The sequence below is a fragment of the Phaethon aethereus genome, assembly GCF_964289735.1.
Source record: "Phaethon aethereus genome assembly, chromosome: 3".
NCBI classification, from domain to species: domain Eukaryota; kingdom Metazoa; phylum Chordata; class Aves; order Phaethontiformes; family Phaethontidae; genus Phaethon; species Phaethon aethereus.
The window spans coordinates 84,533,064-84,558,530 of record NC_138576.1 but is presented as its reverse complement, the minus strand read 5'-3'; the positions used below and the strand labels follow the sequence as shown (position 1 = coordinate 84,558,530).

General features: G+C 36.8%; 1 protein-coding gene across 1 annotated transcript in view; it reads right to left on the bottom strand.

Moving 5' to 3' along the window:
- Nucleotides 1-7,077: 7,077 nt before the first annotated feature.
- MAP3K21 (mitogen-activated protein kinase kinase kinase 21) overlaps nucleotides 7,078-25,467 on the bottom strand; it is a gene marked incomplete at its 3' end in the record, with an annotated part of 40,029 nt that continues 21,639 nt past the window's right edge. Inside the window, exons 3-11 of the mRNA XM_081998054.1 lie at nucleotides 22,180-22,328; nucleotides 21,335-21,510; nucleotides 17,290-17,530; nucleotides 15,342-15,464; nucleotides 12,559-12,675; nucleotides 11,855-12,005; nucleotides 11,155-11,249; nucleotides 8,616-9,401; nucleotides 7,078-7,502 (exon numbers count right to left, since the gene is read on the bottom strand). Coding sequence (XP_081854180.1) covers nucleotides 7,078-7,502; nucleotides 8,616-9,401; nucleotides 11,155-11,249; nucleotides 11,855-12,005; nucleotides 12,559-12,675; nucleotides 15,342-15,464; nucleotides 17,290-17,530; nucleotides 21,335-21,510; nucleotides 22,180-22,328 — 2,263 coding nt within the window. The remainder of the gene's footprint in view (nucleotides 7,503-8,615; nucleotides 9,402-11,154; nucleotides 11,250-11,854; nucleotides 12,006-12,558; nucleotides 12,676-15,341; nucleotides 15,465-17,289; nucleotides 17,531-21,334; nucleotides 21,511-22,179; nucleotides 22,329-25,467) is intronic.

Here is a 25,467-nt window from a genome sequence, read left to right as displayed (position 1 = left end):
ACTGTAAACAACTCAGTTTACAACACTGTGGAAAAACTTCTACTTGGTCATGTTTGGCAATGGACAACTATAAAAATTCTTCTGCAGTGTATTCTAAAGGATCAGCTTTTTATTCCTTAACAGATAACCATCAACAAGTCAAGCTACGTATCTGTGAACAGACTGGAGTAAGGGAATGATACTAGTTACTCTAGAAGGTTTGAAAAAATGAGGCCTCTTGGAAATAGGATAGCCATCTCTTAAGAAAACCATACTCCACCTTTCCTCAAAACAAACAGTTACCTTAAACCTCCTTTCTGAGCCCACCAGCACATCTAATATTAACAAAACAACACTTCATTGCAGCAGCCACTGAACTGCTGTTATAAGAACTGGTGAAGAGCTGTAGACCACAAAAGTAATTTTTTTCTTCCTGATACTTACACACATCTGTAAATATGGGAGACCTGCTGTGCACTGAGGTGTTTTTACAATAAGGGATCACTGTTAAAAAGAGGAAATGAGCAAACATCTTGATGGTGCCTCCTGCCACAGAAACAGAGCTCTTAGATGAAAGTCGCTTATCTATAGGATCAATCCATCCTAAGAAATCTTGAACCAAGTCCCCGGGCATAGTTCCAGAAACAAGAGAAACAGGTCTCAGAAACAGATGAAGAAAAAGACCCAGGAAGCATAGCTGCACTTGTGAGAAAGAAGAGATTTGAATCAAGAGTGATGCTTTGCTAATCTACTACATCAGAGGACAAGGACAGAACTCATTTTCCTGCCTCTCTTTCTAGCAACTACACTGGTGCACACACCCTGAACAACATCAGAAGAAATCTGCAGGACATCTTTTGACATCATCCACAATACAAAATCAATATAAATATGATAAAAATCATATTGTAACTGCAAATGGAAAAGGGCATGCACTCAAAATAGCTTAAATCACTGGACAATATACATCTAGTATACATCTGACTTATCTATACTGGCAGATACACCTGATGTTTGATCCATCTGCTTTCTAGCACAGCTACCTCTCTCCATCAGGCATGGGAAAAAATCTTGCATCCCTCCAACTGCTGATAATGTTTATCAGGCAGAATAAGTGGCATCTAACACAAGGAAGAAACATCATTTTCAGTCTGGAAAGTGGCAGAGAGTAATAAGGCTTTGTAAAATACTATTGCCTAATCCTGTCTGCCATGAAATGGAGTTTAGAAACTTTTGAATTATGCAAGTGATTTGCCAAACAGTGAGGGGAATGAATAGTCCTATTCTTTCTGTTTTGAGCCCCAAATATGCAGACTCCCACCTGTTTTCACAATGATTGGCAAGCCCTCAGATGACTAGACTATTCATAGTGACTACTACTATCTTAGCTAGGTGTAGCTGAACTCTTGGCAGGGAGAAAGGACAACATTGCACTTATGTAAATTCTCTGGCATGCAAAGAACTCAGCAGCTATGGTAGGCATGGCTGTGTTGGACACCTTTCTTTGGAGAAGTGTGAACAGCTTTCTGCCGAGGAGTTCATTCTTGCGCGCCCTCCGTATCCCCTTTGGAGACTGAAGTATTCATGAATGTCTTCATCAGCCACAAGAGATTCAGGCTGTCAGACCCTGTAATGGCATGCTTTGGTGCAGTGAGAGGGAAGACTGATGTTCTCAGATATAATGCAAATGTTTTTAAAAAGTCTATTTAGCAGTATTGCAGAGCACAGGTCTCCATATTAATGATCACTCAAAGGAGTAACACCAAATTTGACACTTCACTAAAGTTTGACTAGTTCAGTCATCCCAGCTGAACTGATGACTCCGCTTTTAAAGCAAACTGATTTTGAACAGATAGAAGCTATTACAATAAGAAGCACTGAACTTGGCCATCCTGATGCCAGAGCTCAACTACTGGAAGCAATTCAGGAAAGCCTAGATGTGAGAATGGTCATTATGCCTTTATTTTTGAAACGGGAAGAGTTTTTGAAAGTAATTGAAGAATAGCAATTACCTAAATCACTTAGGAAAAATATTTTACATGACATGAATAAAATATGAGGTATTAACTACCACTTGCTTAAATGTCAGCAAGTCACCAGTGGAGGATCCCAGGGGTTGATACTAGGGTCGATACTGTTTACCATCTCCGTTAACGATCTGGATGCTGGAACAAGGTGTATCCTCAGCAACTTTGCAGATGATATAAAACTATGAGGAGTGGCTGATGTACCAGATACTTGTGCTGCCATTCAGAGAGACCTGGACAGGCTGGAAAATTGGGCGTAGATGAATCTCACAAAGTAGAAATGCATTTGGGGAGGAACAACCCCGTGCACCAGTACATAGTGGCAGCCAACCACCTGGGAAGCAGCTTTGCAGAAAAGGACCAGAGGATCCTGGTGGACAAGCTGAACATAAGGCAGCAATGTGTGCTTACAGCAAAGGCTGTATTGGTATTCTGCATTAGGAGTGTTGCTAGCAGGTTGAGGGAGATGACCCTTCTCTGCTACTCAGCACTGGCGAGGCCACACCTGGAGTGCTGGGTACAGTTCTGGGCTCCCCAGCACAAGAAAGCTGGCGACTTATGAGAATAAATCCAGTGCAGGGCCACAAGGACGCTTAAAAGGACTGGAGCATCTTTCATCTTGTGGAAAGGCTGAGAGAGCTGGCACTGTTTAGCTTGGAGAAGAGAAGGCTCCAGGAGGATTTTATTACTGTTCATAAATATCTGATAAGGGGGAATGAAGAGGGAGCCAGACTCTTCACTTCTCAGCAGTGTCCAGTGACAGAACAAGAGGCAATGGGCACAAACTAAAAACTCCAGGAAATTCTGAACATGAGAAAATGTTTCTACTGTGAGGGTGGTCAAACACTGGAGCAGATTGCCCAGAGAAGCTGTGGAGTCTCTGTCTGTGGAGATACTTAAAACTGGACTGGACATGGTCTTGGGCAACCTGCTCTAGTACAGGGGATTGGACTGTTCCATCTTGAGGTCTCTTCCAACCTAAATGATCCTGTGATTCTGTGAAATAGAAAAGTAAATCTATCAGACTTTCATAGCTCTGTGGATTTATTCTCCAGCCTATTAGTACAAAAAGCCTTTCTTCTGGTTAAAAAACCTATTTTATCAAACTAGCAAGATCACTGAGGATACTGGATTTCTAACAGTACTGAGATGACCAACTCATATTTGGTTTGCTCATTTTCACTTATGTTCAGGAAGAAATCCATTACACACTTGCAAGAACTCTGGCCTTAATTTAGAATATCTAATGCTGCAGTCTTAAGAACCCCCAACTTACATCAAAAAAATAACATAGATAACAGAGCCTCATTAACTCCTCATAATGCATACACTCTAGTGGTCTGACTAGTTCTATTAAAAAGGGAGGTGGCTAGTGAGAATGGGATCTTTTCCATTACCACATACTTGCATGCAGACCTTAATATTACCATTACACCACTGTGTATAAAACAAACTGCCTGTGCAGCTTGGTTTATAATCCAGGCTCCATATTGATGCTCACAGGCCATGTAAATATTTGTTATCTAGCTAGCCTCACTGAAAGCTCCATGCAGGTATGTTCTTATGAGATTGGCCTTACAGCTTTGAATTTCACTGCACTGCTACAGACTTTGCTGTACCTTGCCTGTTGCCACTGTGCAAATGGATACTTCCTCTTCTTACTGAAAGATGGGCTAATGCACCCATGGCATGATGGGGGAAAAGAAGAGGGGAGTTCACAAAAGATGAAGTTAGAAAATATTACAAGGAAAAATACTGGCTTCATTTGCCTAAAAAAACCCCTAACCAAGCCAAAAAACCAAAGTACCAACCCCGCTGCCCCCAAACAAAAAAACAACCCCACCCCACAAACCCCACAGCAGAAATATGTTATTCCTTACCTGTACTCTTGATGCTGAATTAGATGCAGAAGTTATTTATATGCACTGCTCTACCTCCTCTAAGATACTCAGCCAACATTGTAAAAGCATTAAAAGACATATTATGGTCACATGAAAGAAAGAACAAGCTTAAATCATATGTTTCTGCCCATATCAATTGCAAGAAATTACAGGAACATTCATGCTCCTGTATTGGATAATTAATCTTAAAGTTAACAATTACATTCTGATGTTCCAAGAACAGGCTGGCCATAGTCTATAGTTCCTGGTTATTCACCAAACAACTCCTTTGTATGTGTTAAGAAAGCATTAAAATATATTTTTCAAGAAAATTCAGGTCATGTTGCAATACAGTAGCTACAAAACATTTATTTTTTTTAAATAAAAACATTTAAATCATCAGATTTTGTAAAACAGCACGTCAAGTGTTTATCTTAATCTTTGTAGTGTAAGCACCTTCAGTTTTATGCTAAAACAATCAACATAACTTATTATTTGGTCAGGCTATTAACCTATATTGAAATAAATATACTTTTAACCAGGACAGATCACTTAATGCATACCAGATTACCATACCTTTATAGAAAGTTTCTCTAGTGACAAGTGAAATACAGACTGTGAAACCGTGATTGCAGTAATTTTTTTCTTTTTCACTTTTTAATTTCAGTGAGGACTGGCCTATAATTTTAAACTATAAAAACAATGTTAAAGCACTATAAACTATAGCTTAAAAAAAACCTGCATCACATAAGAGAAATATTTGAGGCAGCTTACCTAAATTGTCTCAGAATAAGAGGTGGAATACAAACTCCTATATTAGTTACAACATGCTGGGCTGGTCATATCATATGTCCCACTCGTATGGGAAATTATCCACTGAACAGGAAGATAAATCTTTGTTTAATTACAAGAGAGATAAGCCACTGATAAGTGAAAACAATATAATTCACAAAGGGCTTTTTTATGCTGATACTATTGACTACAAAGCATAGGGTGCAAAATTCAACGTTTAAGCTTATATAAAACTTAAAAGTACAGAACAAAACTTAACAGAAGTTTACAAGTCAAAATACTTCAGCACCTGAGATTTTCCTGTAGAAAGCCAAACACAGATACTTTCTTCAGAAACATGTAATACAGTCAACTCCTTTTCTCTCAGTATTATATAGGAATAATCGATCAAGAAAGAGTTGAAATATACATAAGGCTCCAAAATTCTAATCAAGCCTTGAAGATAAATCTGCTGTCAAGCTATACTTTACATTTGATCCACGTGCATTACCTAATTGACTTTATTTTATGAAAACAGTTTGTATTAAAACTGGAATAGATTTCATCTATTAAAGTTGTCAGATGAAATTAAGGTTTAAAGAAAAGACAAAAACCAGTATGCATCTTGAATCATGTTGACAAAGAACTAAGAATACTGAAATAGAAACAGGCTTAAGCAAAACATAATAATTTAATAATCTGTTATGCCAGCATTTAGTTTTACAGACAACTAGTGGTTATGTCTTTACTTTTGGTAAACTAATACTTTAAGGAAATCCTTTTCTGTTTTCACTTTGAGAGCTGGGAAGTTGCATTTTCCGTGTTCTGCTCTGTGTGATTAAGACTTCATGATTTTGTAGGTATAATTATCTGTTATCCTCAAGGTAGCCACCGTACTGCATACCAGTCTTAGAACAGAAACTTTCTTTTTTAATCCCTCGGTTTTGAGGCTTTAAGCAATTGTGTATTCTATTTAACAACTGAACTCCCAGACCCCAGAGCAAAGGAGAAGAAAACATTTAAAACAAAGGACTCAGCAAAACAGTGTTCTGATGGGAATATACCAGTTTTATTCTAACATTATCTAATTCTATTTATGAAGACTATTTAAATGTCAAATGATATGTAAAATTAAGACTTCAAATACTGGAATATGAGGGACATTCCTTTAATTTTAGAAATGCTTTCATCAGGGAAAGTATACTGTATGTTTGGTTTTATTTAATCACTCAGTGATACTGCAAAAAAATTAAACTATTAGTGTTATCAAGGTTAAATGTTCCTCCCCCACAATTAACTACTTGGAATTTTCTGGAACCTTTTTATCACTGAAAACCAGTCAAGCATATCCATTTCTGTCCTTTAATTCCGAAATATGAACAACTGGGCACTCAGTAGCAACTTTAGGAAGAAAAGCTGTAGAGATTATACTGAAAGACTGAATAATAAATTATTGCAGTTTTAAAATTTGAGTGCAGTAAAATGCACCTTTGGCTCACTTAAAACCAAAACCAATCATCCTTAAAACCCATCATCTTTCCTCATGAAGGTGCAGCAGAGTTTAAAAAACAAGGGGGGCAAACCCCTCCACCACAAACAGAAAATCCCAAACCAAGAATATTGTTTTCAGTGCAAACACTGTAGTCATCAAAAGGTTAAAAGCACAAATATTTACGTTCCAGTGTATCCTTACCTACAAGGAATGTTGTTTCACATTATAAAGTATGTCAAATACCTTTAATCCAATAGCAATAATAAAGTTTACCCTCTTGGATCAATATGGTGGCAAGCAGCGTAACTCTCTGGAGAAACTAATGCACACAGTTGAAAGTTCTCACAAAAACCAAGGACAAAGACTGCAAATTCAGCTGCTGATCCTTAACCAACTTCAGTATCAAATGCCAAAAAGTAACCAGCTACTTAATGAAGAGTGAACGGAGCCTCCTGCACCAGTACCTTAAATCCTCTGCCCCCCTCCCTAATTCTACAGGTCATGGAGGCAAGCTGCAAACAATCGCTTCTTAGGTGAAACTTTTCTTGATGGAACACCATGTTACTGTATGTCATTCATTTTTTCAATGTACAAAAGTTAGATTTCTAGCAAAACCCTTCAAACCTAAAGAGAACTACCATGACACTGCAGAGGGAGGTGGGCATATTATTTCAGTCATTCAAAATATGCTTATGAAGTTCACCTAGAATATTATTTTGCAGCACTGTGCTTTTAGAGTTACCAGCTGGGAGTCCAAGGAACACTTCAAAAAGGCACCTACTACGCTTTCTTAATTAGCTGCCCAGTTTAATAATTTTGGTACTATTTGTCACAGTACATCAAAAAACAGCAGCACAAAGCATTAGATGGACAAGAATTTTGTATTTGTTCCCCTTTAAAAAGCAAGTATTTTTAAAATGAAAGGCACTCACGACAGAAACTCTCTCTCCAGTTCATATATAGATGGCCGACAAGTTTTGCTCTTCATTCTACATAAAGGCACAGTACAGTCTCTGTTTTGACCTTCCACATCAATATCAAGTAATGAGGGCATGTGGCAGTTAGTTCTTTCCTCAGTATCTGGCAAGAAGTTAACATTTGGATCTACACTGCCCTCTAAATATTCAGAGTCTTTAGAGTTTGGTTTAATAATATGTGGAATAATCTGCCATGCATCAATTTTACTTCTTAGAGAAGAAGGTCGAGGCCTTGATATAATATTGACAGCGCTTTGCTTTTCAGTTGAACCATCATTGTGATTGCTTCTTTGTTGAACAGACGGAGAGTGCAGAGTTCCAGTAACTGAGAGAACTGGTAACGTGGAGACATCATTGGTTGAAGCAAATCCATTAGCTAGGGGAAAAGAAAGGCCAAAAAAAAAAAAATTTAAACCATGTGACTTCTTGATTTCTTTGCCATTTGCAAAACTGGGCTGCCATAAACACTGGTGGGGTTTTTTCCCCACCAGAAAAACTAAGAGGCTCGTCCATTTGTGGGGAATCTCTTAAGAGAGGACCAGCAGTGCTCAAATAATATTTCTGCATCAATACTCTTTGCTAGAGGCCATAATAATTTATTTTCTTATTGCTACAAAAGAGATAGAGAGAGAAAGCAGAGTAATTACATATGCATAGAGTACCATGAAAAATATTATATTTAAGCCACCATAGAACAACAATATTGAAATTCAGAACTTCTTTTCAAAAAGTCATTAATCATGAACTTATCCATTTACATGGAAACCAGACTTAAGGACTTTTTTTTCAGCTTAAATTTTTATCAGAGTTTTACTTAAGAATTCATGGAACATGTGACATAACTTCTAGGTCAAGCAAGCAAATCAAAACTTACCAGACTTGTTTTTCTTGACGTTAATAAAAGTGCACTACTAAAATGATGTTCAATCACCCACCTAGGGCAGACTGTGAAACTATATTAAAAGATGTGTACTCTCAGCCTCAGGAAGTCCACAACTACAGAATCATAGAATCTTTAGGTTGAAGGGACATTTTAAGGTCATCTATAGCATGCCCCCCCCCGCCCCGCAATAAGCAGGGACATCTTCAACTAGATCAGGTCGCTCAGATGCATGCACCTCACAGTCTCAGTTTTTCAGCCATAATGCTAATATTTTACATTTCACAAAAAACAGGTTCTCATGGACATAAAAAAACATGGGAAACCTATTTTTGCAATACCTGAGAAAAATCAATATGGCCTTAAAATGAACCATCTCTTCCGCTTAAGTCTCCATACCCACACTCCTAACAGGATACTATTCCAAGCACAGGTAGCTTACTCAGGGTTCAGACACAGAAGGCTTACCCAGGTACATTTATGGTGGTTCAGCTAGCACGTAACAGTATAACAAAAAACTTAGCAACTCATTAGTGAATGGTTAGTTTCCCTACTTTTTCTGTGTCTACGCTTAAAAATCCCCCATATTTTAAGTTCTTAATTACCCACCTGTGGTCTTAAAATTGCTCCCATCTGATAAGGTTCGTCTGTGACCCAACACACTCAATTTTGTCGAGGAATCATTTGGCACATTTTGAAATTCTTGTTTCAGACAAAGATTAAAAGGCTGATTTTTTAATCGTGTAGAAACTGTGTTAGGAGCCAGCTGTATCCTCTGTTCTCTTTTACTTTGAGAAGTTTCAGATGAAAAGTCAACAGTGGAACTATGTGAACCACAATCACCAAGCACAGTGCTTACAAACGCATCTTCACTGTCAGATTGAAGCAGGCATTTTGTCGAAATGGAGGGCATAGAGAGAAGATTCACAGTATTTGCAGCTGTATTTAGGGATGGAATACTTATTTCCTCTTTCTTGGACTGCTGTCTTGTAGGACTGGCACTCCTGCGAAATTTTGAAGCACGCTGAAATATTCCATCACGCTTCTTCTTCTCATCTTTAGGCAAGAGTTCATCTGCACCCTGTGATTTGTTCAGCGCTCTGATATCTATGCCAAGGGCAACTGATGCAAGGAGGACAGCACACCCATACAGCACTGAATCAGTCTTCTTTTTCTGCAGTGTCCTGCTCAGACTGTTTGTTGGTGTCATTTGAGGAGTACTATTTGTAGAACTAGCAGAGGTTCCTTCTTCAAAGCTCTCATGTTCTACTGTATTCTCTCCCTGATCATCTTTCCAAAGAGGTAGATTAATATAGGCCTGATTTGGTAACTTAATTGGCTTTGGTCTTTTACTGTCCAAACCTTCAGGGAAAAGTTTCTTATCAGTACAGAAACCTATAAAACATTAGCAGACGTTAGGATTGCAATTCAGCTATTTTGCTATTGCATGTCTGCATATATACACCAGTATTTCCTTTCATTTGCACAAGTATTAACCTTGAGGTGTACTGTACAACCCCTTTAGATGCTGTCAGAAGCTCAGACTCACATTGTGTGTTTCAGAAATGCATCCTAAGCCTAAACTTCTTCATGTTCTCTTGATAATCTTTAAAATAGCAGAAGTACCATTTTGCTACAATTTCATCTTTTTAGCAACTCAAAAGCAAACTCTGTTAGAAGCACCTTGCAGATCAATCTTCCTGAGTATATAAGTTACCTGTAAACAAATTATGTTTTCCACATCTGAGTCACCTTTAAGAAAGGCATAAAACATCTCCCAACCTTTATGTACTAAACACAGTTGAAGAGCAGATATGGTCTTTGTATTTTCTGTGATATTTGAGAATTTGCAATGCTTTTCAAGTCACAAAAAATATTTCTGTGTATGGATTACTGTGAAGTAATTTACCATACACAAACTGCCAGATAAGATCCGGAACACATTCTTTACACCACTTTCAATTAAGCTGTGTTCCAAAATCCAGTAAGTTACTAGAAATTTTTCCAATTAATTCATTAGGCCGTGGTGGTCTGGAGTAAAAAGTAAATTTGATGTCTCACACCTAATGACAAATAAAAGAGAATGTATAATTTGACTTACATGTGTCATTCTACTATAAACTGCTGAATGCTACAGAATAAACACAGAAATATTTGAAATGAAAATATGTAAACTTGTATAATTTCTCTATATGTAGGGGTTTAGTAGTAAGCTAATAAATCTATAACATTACTCTCTCTGAAGCCCTGATTTATACCCCTACCAGTATAAATGAAGATGAAAATGCCTTTTTTGGGAGGGTGGGGAGGGAAGCGGTGTCCGAGCAGCTTACCATTTCCTCTTCCAGCTGGCATAAATCTAGCTGCTGGTATGGACACCAAGTTATATCACAATTTTATTCCTGATACTGGTAGCTTTATTTTCTCAGATAAGAGAATCCGTGGTATAGAAAGTGTGTGCAAGTTTGAAAATTATTATTAATATTGTATAGGCACAGCACATTATAGTAATGGACATAAAGAGCAACATACAGCTATTATGCTCCTGATCCTAGAAGGATTAAGTATGTTTTTCCTTGTGATTTACCTGTACATCCCAAAATGTTGCTTAAACAAGTTTAAGACTTGAAATCTACATATTTCTTCCTGAAAATTTAGAGAATAAGTCTCATTCAAAAACCAGGCTATTAATAACTGGGAATGTATCAGGGCTTATAGTTTTTAAACGACTATGCATTTTTTTTAATAACTATGCAGAGCTCACTAACAATAAGTCATTAATGGTCATTTCAATGTCAAGAAATTACTGATTTAGATATTTCTTTTTAAAAGAAGCTGAAAAGTGGTGACTTCAGACCTCATGCAGAGCAGCTTGCAACTCAAAAACGTGACAAAAAAATGATTATGTGGTATGGGTTGCACACCATGCATGTTGCACACATAGCTGCTAATGATGGAAATGTAAAGACCTTAAGACTTGCATTTTTTTATAAAGAGTTTTTCTGTACAGGAAAATTATTTGTGGCATGACTACTCTTCTAATAATCTGCATAATCCTTGAGGAATTCAAGCAATACAATTTATAACACTGGAGGTAGACTTACTGCCATTACATTGCAACTTTCACTTTTTCAAAAACAGCTCTTACCTTGGTCCACAAATAGTGAAGCTAAAGGAACACCCTTCTGATTTTTCATTAAAAGTGTTGACCAAGGGTTGCCGCCATCTGAAAGGGGTCTTACTCTGAAATAAGAATAGTTATTTTGACATTACAGGGGATAACATGCTTATATACAGTTTGACAGAAAATTACTAGAACATTTTTCTTTTTAAACTATAAACGTGTAGTACATAACTTGAAAACAATAAAGCTTTCCAAAGGTAAAAAAATATGTAAATAATAGCACAGACTCATATGATTATAAATTGATACATGCCTTATATCAGCTATTTCTTATAAGATGAAAATTTCAGGACATAATAGCCTAAAAGGAAAGCAAATGAAAAATGGACCTTGACTACCTATTAAAAATTGGTGAAAACCTAGACAACAGTTCACTGTGTCAAAGAAGGGATGTGAATACTTGAAATTTACTAAACATAGTGACTTTAAAACAAACAAAAGTATCATAAAGCCAGTTTCAATAGATGGTCTGAAACCAACTACTGCCACAGGTGAGTGGATGGCTCTATTAAGAAAAAAAGTGCTATAAATAATTAAACACACTAGAAGAGGCAGACTTTTAGCTGTTACTAGAGACGGCAGAACTTCTCTCACTCACTACCTATGTTAGTGATTCAGTTACCAAGAACACTTAGTATTATCAAACAAAATGTAGTAGACATACTTGTCCTTACAATCTGCACGATCCTTTGTTGGAACTGAACTTGGTCCCCAGGTACAACCTCTCTTTTTAAAACTTCTCTTCGCATCTTCAAACTCTTCTTGGTGATAAGTTGTGCTCCTTCCCCAAGTTCTGTTGCTTTCATCTGAAGTTACTAGAGATTGGATGTAAAAACAAACAAAAAACCACACACACATAAATAATATTTCTAAACCAAAATATTTTGACAGAACAGAATATTTTCTCCACTGCAAAATCATTCTGACAGAGTTAACACAATGAGGAGTAGATAAAATTTGAGATTTTTCTTTTACAAAAACCACCACACAAACTGCACTGATCCAAAAAGATGAGCAAGCAAGAAAAATAATTTATGAGCTGACAAGAGACCCAAATTAAAGATAAAGCAGCAAAACAATCATATTTTCCATGCTTCCTTTAACTGAAAACCTTATATTTAGGTAATTCAGACAAGTGAGTTAGACTGAGCACTTAAATTCCAATGAAGAAAATATATGCTGTGGAACAACTGGTGTCAAATGAAACAGAATATTCCAATTGTGACAATTATTAACGTTTTCTTTCTCACTACTCCAAACCAAATTATACTTTTCAAGTGTCTAACCTTCATTAAATGCTTAGTCTGTCACTGTCTCAACTGTTAAGTTAAACAGAACCAGCACCTTTGAAACATAATGAAATCTTGCCTTTTTTCATAACCCCACTGGGAAGTTCATATTCACTTGTGATATCTACATCTTGCTGGTACACATATACACTGTTTCTTCGGCCATTAGCTGTGTGTGTATCTGTTTTGGAAATCACTGAGAAAAAATTAAGAGAATGTAGTAGAGATCTTAGTCAAGTTGATTTCAGAAACGGAAGTGTTTCCCTTCTTGTATTTTTATCTTTGAGTCATAAAGCCCAGACCTATAAAGGCACTAAGCATCTAGTGATAGAGGTTTTTACTGTATAGTTTAGAGGATCCTCTTTCTAGGACCAGACCCAGGCAAGTAGATTTTTGTATACGACTAAGTGGAAGTGCAACTTGCTATCAACATAGCAAGCTTACAGCTATGATGGAGAGACCCAAGACAAAAACAACTTAGCCAGTTATAACAGCACAATAAATGAGGTGGCATTTACATGCCCGTGGTTCTGCTGCTCCTGCACTGCACTGCACAGTACTCTCCTCCTGCCTCACCGTACTCCTCCTCGCCAACACAGCTTCCCCTGTAGTAACAGTACTTTACTTGCCTTCTTTACACTCTCATTTTCAACCACATTCGACGACCTATGAAATATATACCTTACTGGTTTTCCTCCTCCTTCTAAAACATCTTTCAAAATCACCTGAATTTGTTCTAATAACAAGATTTACAATTAACTACATTCTTATTTTAACTTAAGATCTTTTAGATTTGGAAGCTAGACTCCCTCATGACAAGGTGAAGCAATCAGGTAACCAGTTGTTAGATATGCCTGTTCAAATCACCTGTATTTGAGCAAGTCTTCTTGAAACAAAGATACTTTGAAGTTAAATCAAGATAAAACATTATTGTGGGAAAGAGAATTTATTTTGCACAGGTGCAGATGGGTGTGGAAGCTGAATTGTTTCAGCTAGATACTCCTGAGAGATCTGATAAGCTTTTAGGTAAAGCCTAGGGATCCAAACTCAGAAACATAAGAGTATTTTTAAAGGAGAGCCTTCATGTTGTCCTGCATGTTCTGGTCCTACAAATACAAATGCCTGCTCAAATAAAAAAAAAAGTAAAAGAAAAATCCCCTGTGGCACTTAGCACACATGCAAGGAGTGGCACTGCTATAGCTTCCATAAGGCTATGCATTTAAAAAACCAAACTCTAAGTTTTCAGAATCATGCCAATACCCGACACTTGCTTTATTTCCAAGCATTTCCATACAGAGCAAAGAGAATCAAAGATAAAGCAAAACAGTCTTGTTTGTATGTAATTATGACATTTTACTAAGAAAAACCCTTCTTACCTTTCTGCAGTAAAAAGTAACTAACCAAATAAACCCACCACACAGTTTTAGGTTAGGAAGCCATTACCAACACAGATACTGTCTCAGATAACTACTGAAAAAAGACTACACAATTTTCCTTCCATCTCAAATTTTTATTAAGAAAAGCAAGACAGAGTTTGCCCACCTCTCTTTTATCCACAACATATGGGTAGTAATGGTCTTCACCCAGGGAACTATATCAGTTACATTTCAAACAAATAATAAAGCTACTGTCAGAAAAGACACTACTCCTTTAGACATTAATAATGAAAAGGATTTCATAAGGCAGAGGTATTTCAAAGGAGATCAGTGATCTGGTTTCTATCCAGACTTTAAACAAAGTTTCAAAAAACCATCCAAACAAACAAAAAACCCTTTAAACTAGCTACAGAACAGTATGCAGGAAAAAAAAAAAAACAACCAAACATGCATTTTGATTTCCTGTCCTCCTTAGTTACATCTGATAAAGCCAGATTCTGAAGTAATTTCCTTCGGAGGTGACTACCCTTGCAAGAGAACATAGTCACCATCCATAAGCAAACAGCTGGAACAGGTTCCACTGATTTCATATAGAGAGAGAAACTTGAGGCTTTTTCATTTCGCATGGCATTCCATGCTAAATATGGACAATTAGACAATCTACTTTGCACAATATATCAGACAGTACAAATGCAAGCAGTTAATCTTGTAGGAATTGTTTTCTATCTATACATGTCATTCCCAAATATAAATGCAGGCTTCACTATAATATGATCAGTTTTCTTCCGTATTCATGGTACCTCCCCTACATAAGAATGAACACACGTTCCCTTGTCATCACTATACATGGAATAATGTAGGCCTACAAGTGTACCCACGATTTTATTTTTGCTTCTTCCTCTTGTTTTCAAAAAACCTAAAGCAAGCTTTCTTTTCTATTTTCTTCTGCTTTTGTATTTGCTTAAAGTTTTTTTTCTCTTTTGACATAAGCAAGCTCAGCTGCTGGCTGATTTTTCATCCTTTCCATCTCACATGAGTCCCTTATTCTCTGAATCTTTCTTTTTTTCCTCTATTTTAATAGTCCATAACCGATTTCCTTTATCAACTCCAATACCTAATAAAAACTTGTTTTCCATCTTACATGGGTTCTAAATGTGATGCTTTGACTTTTGCCATTATAAATTGAATTTGATTCTTCATTGTTTTATCCCAGTCAGTTTACAAATGACCTCCTGAAGTTATTAAGGAAAGGTATGATTTAAAGCATTCACAATCATTTTGAATTACTGAAAATTAGTTAGCATTTTAGCAAGATTATCCCTCCCATCAAAGAACAAGTTGCAACTGTTAGAACAAGTTAAGGGACCTGGAAATCAGACAGAAATCTGTCTGGAATCTGATACTACTACTATCAGTGTTTCAGTGGGTATATGGAACAAACAGTTTCTATTGACCAAATGAACAAATAGAAATGGTGGAGACTTACGTTGTATAGCTCGAAGACGAGGAATTATTGTGGGGCTACTTGATGGACTAGAGCTGTTACTGTTTAAACTCCTCCTCTTATCTAGATTGGGGGATGCCTGCACTGTTATTTTGTGCTGGAAATCTACAAGAGTAAAACAAATCAGTTTTAATGTTCCAAATAAAAAAAATCTTAATGAGATTATACTGCTATACTTCTTAAACAATTAAAGCTATATAATGAATTAGACTTGATAGTATAAGTTCATATTAAAAACACCAAGAAACTCTAACTCTTAATGTAACAATTTAGATACTGAGTCAAATGGTCCAGGATTTCACTCACACCCTCACAGACACTATATGAGAGGTTTGCAGTAACATCAACAAAAGCAGTTAAGCCCAAGTGGACTCAAACTGAGACACATCCATATCACAAGCTGTTATTCAATCTTCTTGGTTGTCACAGGGGGAAAGAAAAATCTCAATATTTCATCTAAAATCAATCAACATTCACGTCAATCAGATTTGCCTTATTTAACAATTAATTCATGTACAACACAAAAAGTAGCATTAACAAAGAAGTCACATCTATCAACACGTGAGAAAAACAAGCCACCAAACTACAGCATTACAAATACTTATAGCAATGTAGTAAAAAAAGTAAACAAAGTAGGAAAAATTTTATGAAATAAAATTTGATGATATGCTCCTCTCTAATAGAGGAGCAATTAGAATTGCTCTTACAATAGAATCATCTCAAGGACAAGTTCATCTGTGTGATTCTTGACAACAGAGTGCCAAGTGGTATTCTGAATAAAACTTTATTTTTATCACTTTTTCAAGTTAAATATGAGCCGAACTGGAAATAAACGACCAAATAGTTAGTTTAAGCTCGTGATCCAGCATAAACCAATCTAACATACTTCTCTGGGAGGCTGTAGTATGATTTATTTTATTTACTGCTTTTATTATTTTTAAAGCAAGGAAAAATAAGCTTATTTCACTAGTTCTGAAACATTACTCTAAATATTACTGCCCTCTTTGTCTCTTTCCAACTACCAGACAGCTATGATTTGGTCAGACCTGTGTTAGCATGGCATTAAGTTCTTACTGCATTAGTAATAAACTGACAGGCTTGACCTGGAAGCCACTAAATGGAAGTCCATCGACACCAGGATGCTGGTACCACAACTGAAGGCTTTCCAACCATTGGCGTAAACTTGAATTTGTGTAGAGCCATCTCCTGGCAACGTTAAAAAGGCACCACTAAACCAGTCCCTGACACTAAAAAAACCTGTCTCTCTACTAACACACCTCCTTTGCAAAAAGGGGGCATTTTAATGCACTCATGGGTGGAATTAAATGCTCTAACATTCAAATTATACTATATTTGTATTCTGAAATAATATTTTCTGTTGCTATTACAGCGTTTTCTTGCAAGAAGACACCTGAGGCTGCAGCTGCTGTGTTGGATTTTGTGACTGCAATAAGCATGCAATTTGGACCGACCACACCTGTACCTCCAGCCATTACAAAGTGCTGCATTTGCAAGGTTAGGGCAAACAGCACTAATATTTGATCATGTTAGAAAGTTCTGGGATATGATATAAATGTACTTTTCTATCTGCACAAAAAGAACAATAGCAAAAATCTGAGCTTTGAAGCAGTCTTAAATCATTTGGCTCCCATGCTAGTAACCTTTCCCTCCAGATACACAGGACTTCTTGCTGAATCAGGTGAAAGATTCTTCCAGCTGAAATGAGGACCACAAGAATATATGTGAAAGTTGTTTTCTTAATAAAAGAAGAAAGGCTTATACAATTCTTACCATATCCTTTTGCATTATTAAGGTAGGGCGACCTGGCAATGAATTAAAATAGTAGCCAATACTAAAAACATTAACCATATAACTGAAGCCTGAGTATTTAATCATAACATATATTGTGAACTTTTAAAAAATTGCAAACCTGAAGGCAAACTAATTCTGTGTCCATCTTTAAGTTTTAACCGGCTTCTTTTAAATTTGCCCTTCCTCTTCTTTACATTGGGTTTCTCTTGATTTAACTGGAATATCATGATATTCAGCTCACGCTCCAGTACATCGATCTCACGTTCTGCTAACTGTTGCTCACGGCGCTTAAGTAATTCTTCTTGAGATTTTTGCTGAAGAGCTGCTCTTGTCAACTCCTCTTCTCGTGATCGAAGCTCCTGAGGATAAGATTTACGCAAGTGAAACTAAGTACTAATGTAAAGATTGTATTAAAGCATACATAAAGCGCACAGTAGTATTTCCTTATCTATTTTCATGATGCACTATACACATGTAACATGCACATACGACCTTCTGACAGTCCTCCATTCAGCATAAGCCAAGATTCTGTATCCAGATGGAATCAGGCATTATACAGATTTCCTTTTAACTACTTCAGTCACTTTACTTAAGGTAGGTAAGCACTGGCAATGGGGACAACACATCCCATCAAAGATTAACAGCTTAGAGTCTAGCAGAAAATGTGCTCAAAGTACTTCACATCAGAGACTGTTTCATAGCATGAGGACTGCTCTTAGATAGCTCCTATGCACTAACAAAGTCAATGACCTGACAAATACACAAATGAATGCACTTATCTTAAATTTTCTAACCTTTCCTGTTTTTCAGTCATGTATTAACTAGCACTTTTCTATCTAGAAAAGCAATCAGTATTATACCAAATGAGGATTAGTGTAATAGGATAAACCAAGTCATACGACAGAAGACAGCTGTTTCTTAATTAAAATCTAGCAGGTATCTGTATGACATCAAACAGCTGCTAACCACTGAATTATATACCACATAGACTCTCCAACCATCAATCCCATAAATAGTTGTTATTTTCCCTTTATTCTTTTTTATTTTGGAGACGGAAAATCTTTAGTGAGAAAGCTAGTTAGTTTTTCAGGGTAAATGAATCCCCAAGGCTAAACAACTGTAAACCTACCATCTAAAATTACCTCAGTCTTCAGCTTCCAAAATATGTTAAAATATATCTGAAATTTAAGTAGACCTCCCTTCATGGTATGGGGCATATGAATGACACAGACTTACTCAGAAGTGTTGTAGTCAGTAATGCTAATAAAAGAGACTACAGGAAAAGGAGAAGCTATGATATGACTGATACTCTATGTGACGCTCTATAGGATTTTTTAATTTTTGCATATGATTATGTAAATGCTACCTGGACAGAAAGTGACACTCAATTAAAAATAGCATTTGAGTACATTAGAGTGTAACTAGAAAAGGTGTTTATTACTGTATTAATGCTGTAATAAAGATGTATTAGGAGACACTGTTGATTATCTGCCTCTTGTTGTCCTCAAATCCAGATTTCATAAAGCTCAGTAACTACACAAAAATTGAGGGCTCATATTAAAAAGGTAGACAGTCTAGAAAAAGGAATAGTGTTTCCTCACTGAGAGATTAAGTATTTACTCTTTTCCAAATAAACTAATTAAAAACAGACTTACTGCAATTAGTTATGCAATGTTTTTACACCACTCTACAATTAAAACATCATTGTAAGGAAGCTAGGAAAGAATTCTGTATTTAAGTTGCTCAAGAACGTTTGTGAAAAGAAGATTGTGATCTTCTCTTGGAGTGGGCGTCACCACTGCTCATTTACATCAAGCCCTTGAGGAAACTCCTCCAGCTACAGAAGTTCCTCTTTTACAGGGCATGAGACTCCATGCAGGGTTTTTTTGTTTGTTTTATTGTTATATAAATACTTCATAGACATTACTTTCTCCCTACTGCCTGTCAGTAAAATTGATAATGTGCCAAATTAAATAAGCCTGCACATACAAAAACCTTGTCTAAGTCAAATTTACATGCTTTCATTCTTTAACAGGTTTATCTAATTTGGGCAGATGCATTTACTTTGGCATATGAGAAGTAAATTGCATTTTATCTTTCCTGCTCCCTAATTAAACTTAACTCACTTTTACACCAAAAATATGACTCTTCTTCCAAAGCTTTGTGCCGACTTAGTTAATCCCAAGCTTGATTTAGTCAGCTTTTTCTTCAATGGGAAATCTCATACTGGACTAATGCCTCCAGAAAATAAAAATAAAAGAAAAAAACCCAAAAACCTGAATGAGAATGCCTATTACAATCGCTCCCAGAGTAAAAAGGGGAAAACGGTTGGTTGAGCACTTCCTGGAGGGGCAGAAAAGAGAATTATGGCCTATGACAGGTTGTGGCAAGTAAATGCAGTGGCTGGTGACCCCACAGCATGTAAAAAGGAAAGTCTCTACTCTCTGTAGAGGGACTATAACCCATATGGAAAGGAAGAGATCTGACAGCTCCAGAGGCACTCAGCCCAGCTCTAGCAATATGTATGCCCGCTGCAGGCAGGGCAGAGACCACACAGAAAACACTTACCCAGTTCTGTGAATGAAAATGGTAGAGGGAAAAGCAGAAGGTGGAAGAAAAGGCAGATAGGAAGTATGTAAGATCATTATTGATGATACTGCAATCTTAGGGGCGATCAATAAATTCTGATACCACATATGCTGATATTATAGTAGATCTGTAATGTCACACACATCTCCAGCCAATAGTCCACAAACAGCCATTTGTGACATGCGATGAGAAGTGAGGGACAGAGGCTACTGACATTGACTTGCAAGACAAGAGTTTCGTTTTTGCTTTTGTCAAAGTTAAGTGACTACGTCTTTTACAAAGATTTCTTCACAAGTCACTGCATCTCAATTCTCTTCTTCCTCATCTATTACCACTTCATGAAAAACAACAACAAATATATACTGGGCAATAATTATACTGCAAGAAAGACCTGCAAAGAAGGAATCTGTTTCTACTAGAAGCATTTCTAACAGGGACTCAAAAGGATACCTGGCCTATTCCAACTGTTATTTTTGACAAGTTGTCTAAAGGAAAATATAAACTTCAGGGTGATTAAAAACTAGTGGAAGTAACTAAAAGAGAGGGCAAAGAGAATTAACAGTAAGTGCTAATTTAGCGCAAACATAACATGATATGATAATATGGAAGAAGATCAGTGAGAGCAATCTGGATAATAAACAATAGAAAATGGATTTGCTGATTCATGAGTATAAGTTTGACCTAATTGATCTTATTAATATCTGGCAAGAAGATTTCCAAAACTGCAACACAATATTGTCAGTCTGTTCAGGAAGAAGAGAGATAAAAGCACTATTCCATTTTTGGAAAAGAAGCCATGTGATAGAGTCATATAACAGGTTGAAAAGCTTTTCATTCCCACAGCTGAGGAGAATGTTCAGCAGCAGCTGAAAATTTGCAGTGCTTATAAAGATTAGCTAAGGGGTAAATAAACTCTGGTTTCTTTGTTAAGTGATGCATTCAAACATTGAAGGAAAAAACCTCACATTTTAAAAAGAGCCTACGTGCCACATTTACAGATCTACACCCTACTTCCTCTGGGGAGACAGGTGTGAATACGTTTCTTTTTCAACTGCTTGTAATTCTCGAATAAGGCATGCATATGATAACCCTCACTTATTGTAATAACATTACGCTTCCTGTCAAACTTAACATTTCACTTCAAATGAAACACCTCTAGCTATAGTTTCAGCATACAGAACTGCTTACTGTTTTTGTTAAGGAAGAAAGGGGAAAAGCAACATTGTCTGAAATTTGAGAAAACCAGTATGCAACCTTTTTTTTCCAAAGTAAGTTTGCTGCAAGACATTTACAGGGTTATCTTAAAGTGTTGTTCATATGTCCAGAAACATATTAATGGAGTTCAAGAATAGTGCATCCACCAACAAGAATAGGCAACTTAAACTAACATTGTTTTAATGAGACAGTAAATCCTCTCTTCCAAGTAGTTTATTCTCTCAAATGTATCTCCACTAAATCAGATTTCTAGTATTATATTTGCAAGTCAATTCAAAAGTTCAAAACTTCTGTTATCACATAATTGCATATACACACATCCTTCCTTCACTGCCATGCAATTGGAAGAATCAACTTACTTTCTCCTTGGTCCTCAATTCATTGAATATCTGCTGAATTTCCAATTTCCAGTCATCTTGCATGGAATGGAAAGACTCTTGAGGCATTTCAGTCATAACTGCCCCTTCAATGGCAGTAAGCTGTTCAAGAATTAAGGCAAACGATGGTCGGATATGAGGGTCCTGCTCCCAGCATTCTAGAATTTATCAAAATCCCATCAGTTTTTAATAGTACACAGAACTTTTTGAAGAACCACATGAATTTCAAGTTATTTGCTACTGTACTTCAAGTTTTAATGTGTTCCCTTTAACTGCAAGGCTTCCCTAGTTCCTTTTCCATTTACAGAAGTGACATCTACCTACCAGTAGTCAGAGGACTGTTTTGTATTAATAACCAATTTTTTTTCATTTCTATCTTTAGGATCTGAAACAGCAACTAGAAGTACTGCACAGAAGGGATACATATAAAAGGTAAAAATGTTCATTAAACACAAGGAAATAGACATTAACAAGTAATGTTTATTTCTCTCTAAGTATTTCCAAAACATTTTTGACAGTCAGAAAGAAACAATGAGGAAAAAATGGCATTTGCAGTTCTTCCTGAAGTATATCCGGTAGCTTATGAAAATTAATGCAATTTGAGTGTAAAAGGCAACCAGTATAACCAGAGCAAAAATGTACTTTATCACTATTGAAGAACTTATGCAGTGCACAGTAACACTGTATGACTTCCTCAAAAACACATTCAACTCTCTGTAACACCAGATTGCTGTATAAAGAAAAAACAAAATACTCTGTACACAGCACATTATGAAATGAGGTGTTTATTTTCCAACCCCGTAACTATTCTGGGCAAGGATACATACCTTTCATTAATTTTGCAAATGGTTCAGGGCAGGTGGATGGTATGGGCAAAGTAAGCTTATTGACAGCAACTCCGTAAGCCACAGCAAGACCATCAATGCCACGGTAAGGAACTTCTCCTGTAAGCAGTTCCCACAGCAACACTCCATAACTACAAAAGGAAATTTTTTTAACAGTTATTTTCTGAATACTGACACATTGTTTACTCAAGAACAAACAAGGATCTGTCCAACCATGCACTGAAATTCACGATGATTTCCCATGACAAGGGTGAATGTCTTTTAAGAGTCAGCTCTACTTTCGTCATCTTGCACCTTTTCACTAATAGCAATTAACCAAATTGGATGTGACTCTAAGATTGGCTCTCACTCCTATTCAAAATGTAGCCTGAACTCACTTTTATAGAAATGCTAGTATCATGTGAATCTCACTTAGTCAGATATCTGAATGACAGGAAAACAAGCAACCTTCTCCTCACCAGAAACCAAGCAAACCAAGCAAAAAAAAAGGAAACCTCAGAAGAGCATTCAGGCCATTCCCCTTTCCAAGCATTTCCCAACAATTTACCTAGACGCACACACTAATTAAAAAAAAAAAAAAATAGTAATTAAAAACACCAGAAAAGCCCCAGCTTTGTTCGGAAGTTCGCATTTCTAATCTCTTTTGTGTTATATAAAGGCCTGTTAACTTTTCACCTCCCACAGAAGATGCAACAAGATTGAGAAATGATTACAGACACACAACTAATTTCTCCATGCTAGGAAAACAAAACAAAACACAACAAACCCCACAAACAAAACAACATTGCCTCCAGTGAAAAGTGGTGGCATGAAGAGATCTTTTCTCAGGATCAGGTACGGAAATCAAGTATCATCGGAATTCCTACTGCAGCAACATTAATTGTAAGAATTTCTGCTATGTGCTCCACTCTAAAAGAAGAGCTGGGTATTGCTTTTACCTTCTTTGGACCTGTATGGCTTGCTCAAGTGATCCAAGCCCCTAAAAAGGGCTGGGATAGCATGCTTGCTGCTGTTGCTCCAGAGCTCCTATTTCCACCACCACTGAAATGGACAGCTTTCACAGTCATTTTTGTGGAAGCAGGAATTACTCCTTTTAGAATCTAAGCCTAAAGTGGACTTTATGACTGTTTTTGGGGTTCCCCCCGGCTTCTCTTCCTGCCCGGGAACCACTATCTGTAGAACAAGGATACAAAGGACAACCTATTGCTGCTTTTGAATAATAAAGTGAGCAAAGGGAAAAAACCAATACAAAGTATTGCTCTTGCCTTTTCTCTCCAGGCGTGTGAAGAAACTTACTGCAAGTTTTGCAGGACTGGATCGAACTCTCCTATATGAGAAATGCACACAGCACTGGGGAGGTAAGAGCTATGTACCCCTTCTCTTACTATGTACCCCCCTTAGTACTAGAAATACCACCTCAACTACAGCAGATGTGACAGGGAGAAGAAAACACACTCGTTAAGTTTTTCTGTCACTCTCTCCTCAATGAGGAAAAAGTCATTCAGCTTTATGCAAGACCTTACAACATCACTTTAATAAATAATCAAACAGCAAACTACACAATATCAGCATAAATATCAGCAGTGTTTTGTTTATCAACTTTCTGTCCATCTAAGAAGTTTTGCCTATCACAAAGTCCTAGATAACTAATGAATTTATAGTGTTAATAGTTAATCAAAAGCTGATGAATATGGTCTATTCCTAAACAACAGAATAAAAAATAAAAGTCTTGGGCTTCTTAATAATTTCCTCACAATTCTTTCCAGTCTAGCCTTTGCACTTGCTTGTATACTCAAAGAAGGATAAAACAAAGAATTCAAATTTTGTTTGAATTCAGTGGTACTTCTGACACTAATGAGTACAACACTTCCTGCAGTACATACACATTTTATGCATGATGGAGGAATGCTACTGAATCACATCTCATCTGCGTGCTTAGAGAAAACATGAAAATAATGCCATGCTCTCTCCACAAGTCTAGACTGTTCTTAATTCAAGAAATTCCCTCGTTCAGACTATTCTATACATATTTTAGCATGAACTCTTAAGTTCAGCAGAACAATATATGTAACTAAAAAGAAATCACCCTTTATAAAAAGTTGTGTCACACTATTAGCTTTAGTTGTATTTACAATTCAAGCCTTTAATCCTAAGTAGTTTTCAACAATGCCAAGAAGGTGGTTGTAAAATTTTAAGCAGACCAATACAGTAATAGCCTGAAAGCGTCTCTTTTAATGAAAGCAGTCTTAATATAGAGTAACAAGAGCCAGCGCTGTGCGGGAAAACTGTGAGGAGGAACCCTAAAGACATTCTAGTCCTGCCGTGCTGGAGTTTTTGGGAGGTACTAATCTATCATTATCTGGGACAACTACTCATTAACTCTCTTAACTACAGAAGTAGCTACTTTGTGCATTAAATTTCACCAGCCCATGTACAGTTGTCCTATGTATACAGTCAAAGCTTCTAAGAAATAGCTTTTTTTTTTAAAAGAGCAAAAGCCATCTCCTTTTCCATTGTTAGCAAAAGGCCAAAAATAAAGACATAATATGCTTGAATTATACATTTCTAACCCACGAAAACTAAAAGGACATCTTTTTGAAAGTGCATTAAGTATTTTCATTGTTAAAAATTATTCTCCTGCCATCAAATGTGATATAAGCCTTACTGTATCTCATTCCAGCAATAACTTGTTGTTTTTACATGTTTTAAAAGCTGATCAAAATGAAGGTAACTGAAGTTCTCAAAGTTTATTTTACTCTACAGTCTATCTTCTAAAGCAGAGGTTACTAAGCACTGCTATATGAATCACTTCAAAAGTATATGAATGTGCCAGGCAAAAGCAGCTGCTAATTCTGCTGTACAGTAAGTGCTTCCTAGCTTTGCCAAGAGCTTGTACAGTGGAGGCGTGCATTACTGTAAAGACCACCGCTGAAGCACACCACCAGCACTTGGAAATGTGTGGACATATTTGCACTTTCAGTCTCCATACACAAACCCAAGACTGACATACCGCTAAGAAATGTGTGATGATCAATGGAACGGTAGGGCTGAAAGAGTACAATTCTTGTTTTGGAATTTGGACGCATACACAAAAAATAATAAATGCAGTAGTTATAACTCTGGGAAGCAAAAGGATACATATGCAGGGCCTGGAAAGTACCAGCTCTGCTATCTAGGATGACACCTGAGAACATGCAGCCTGGAAGGCTCTGCACGAAAATACTCCCACACCACTTCCAAGCACTGGCTGATTCTGGAAGACTAGCTGCA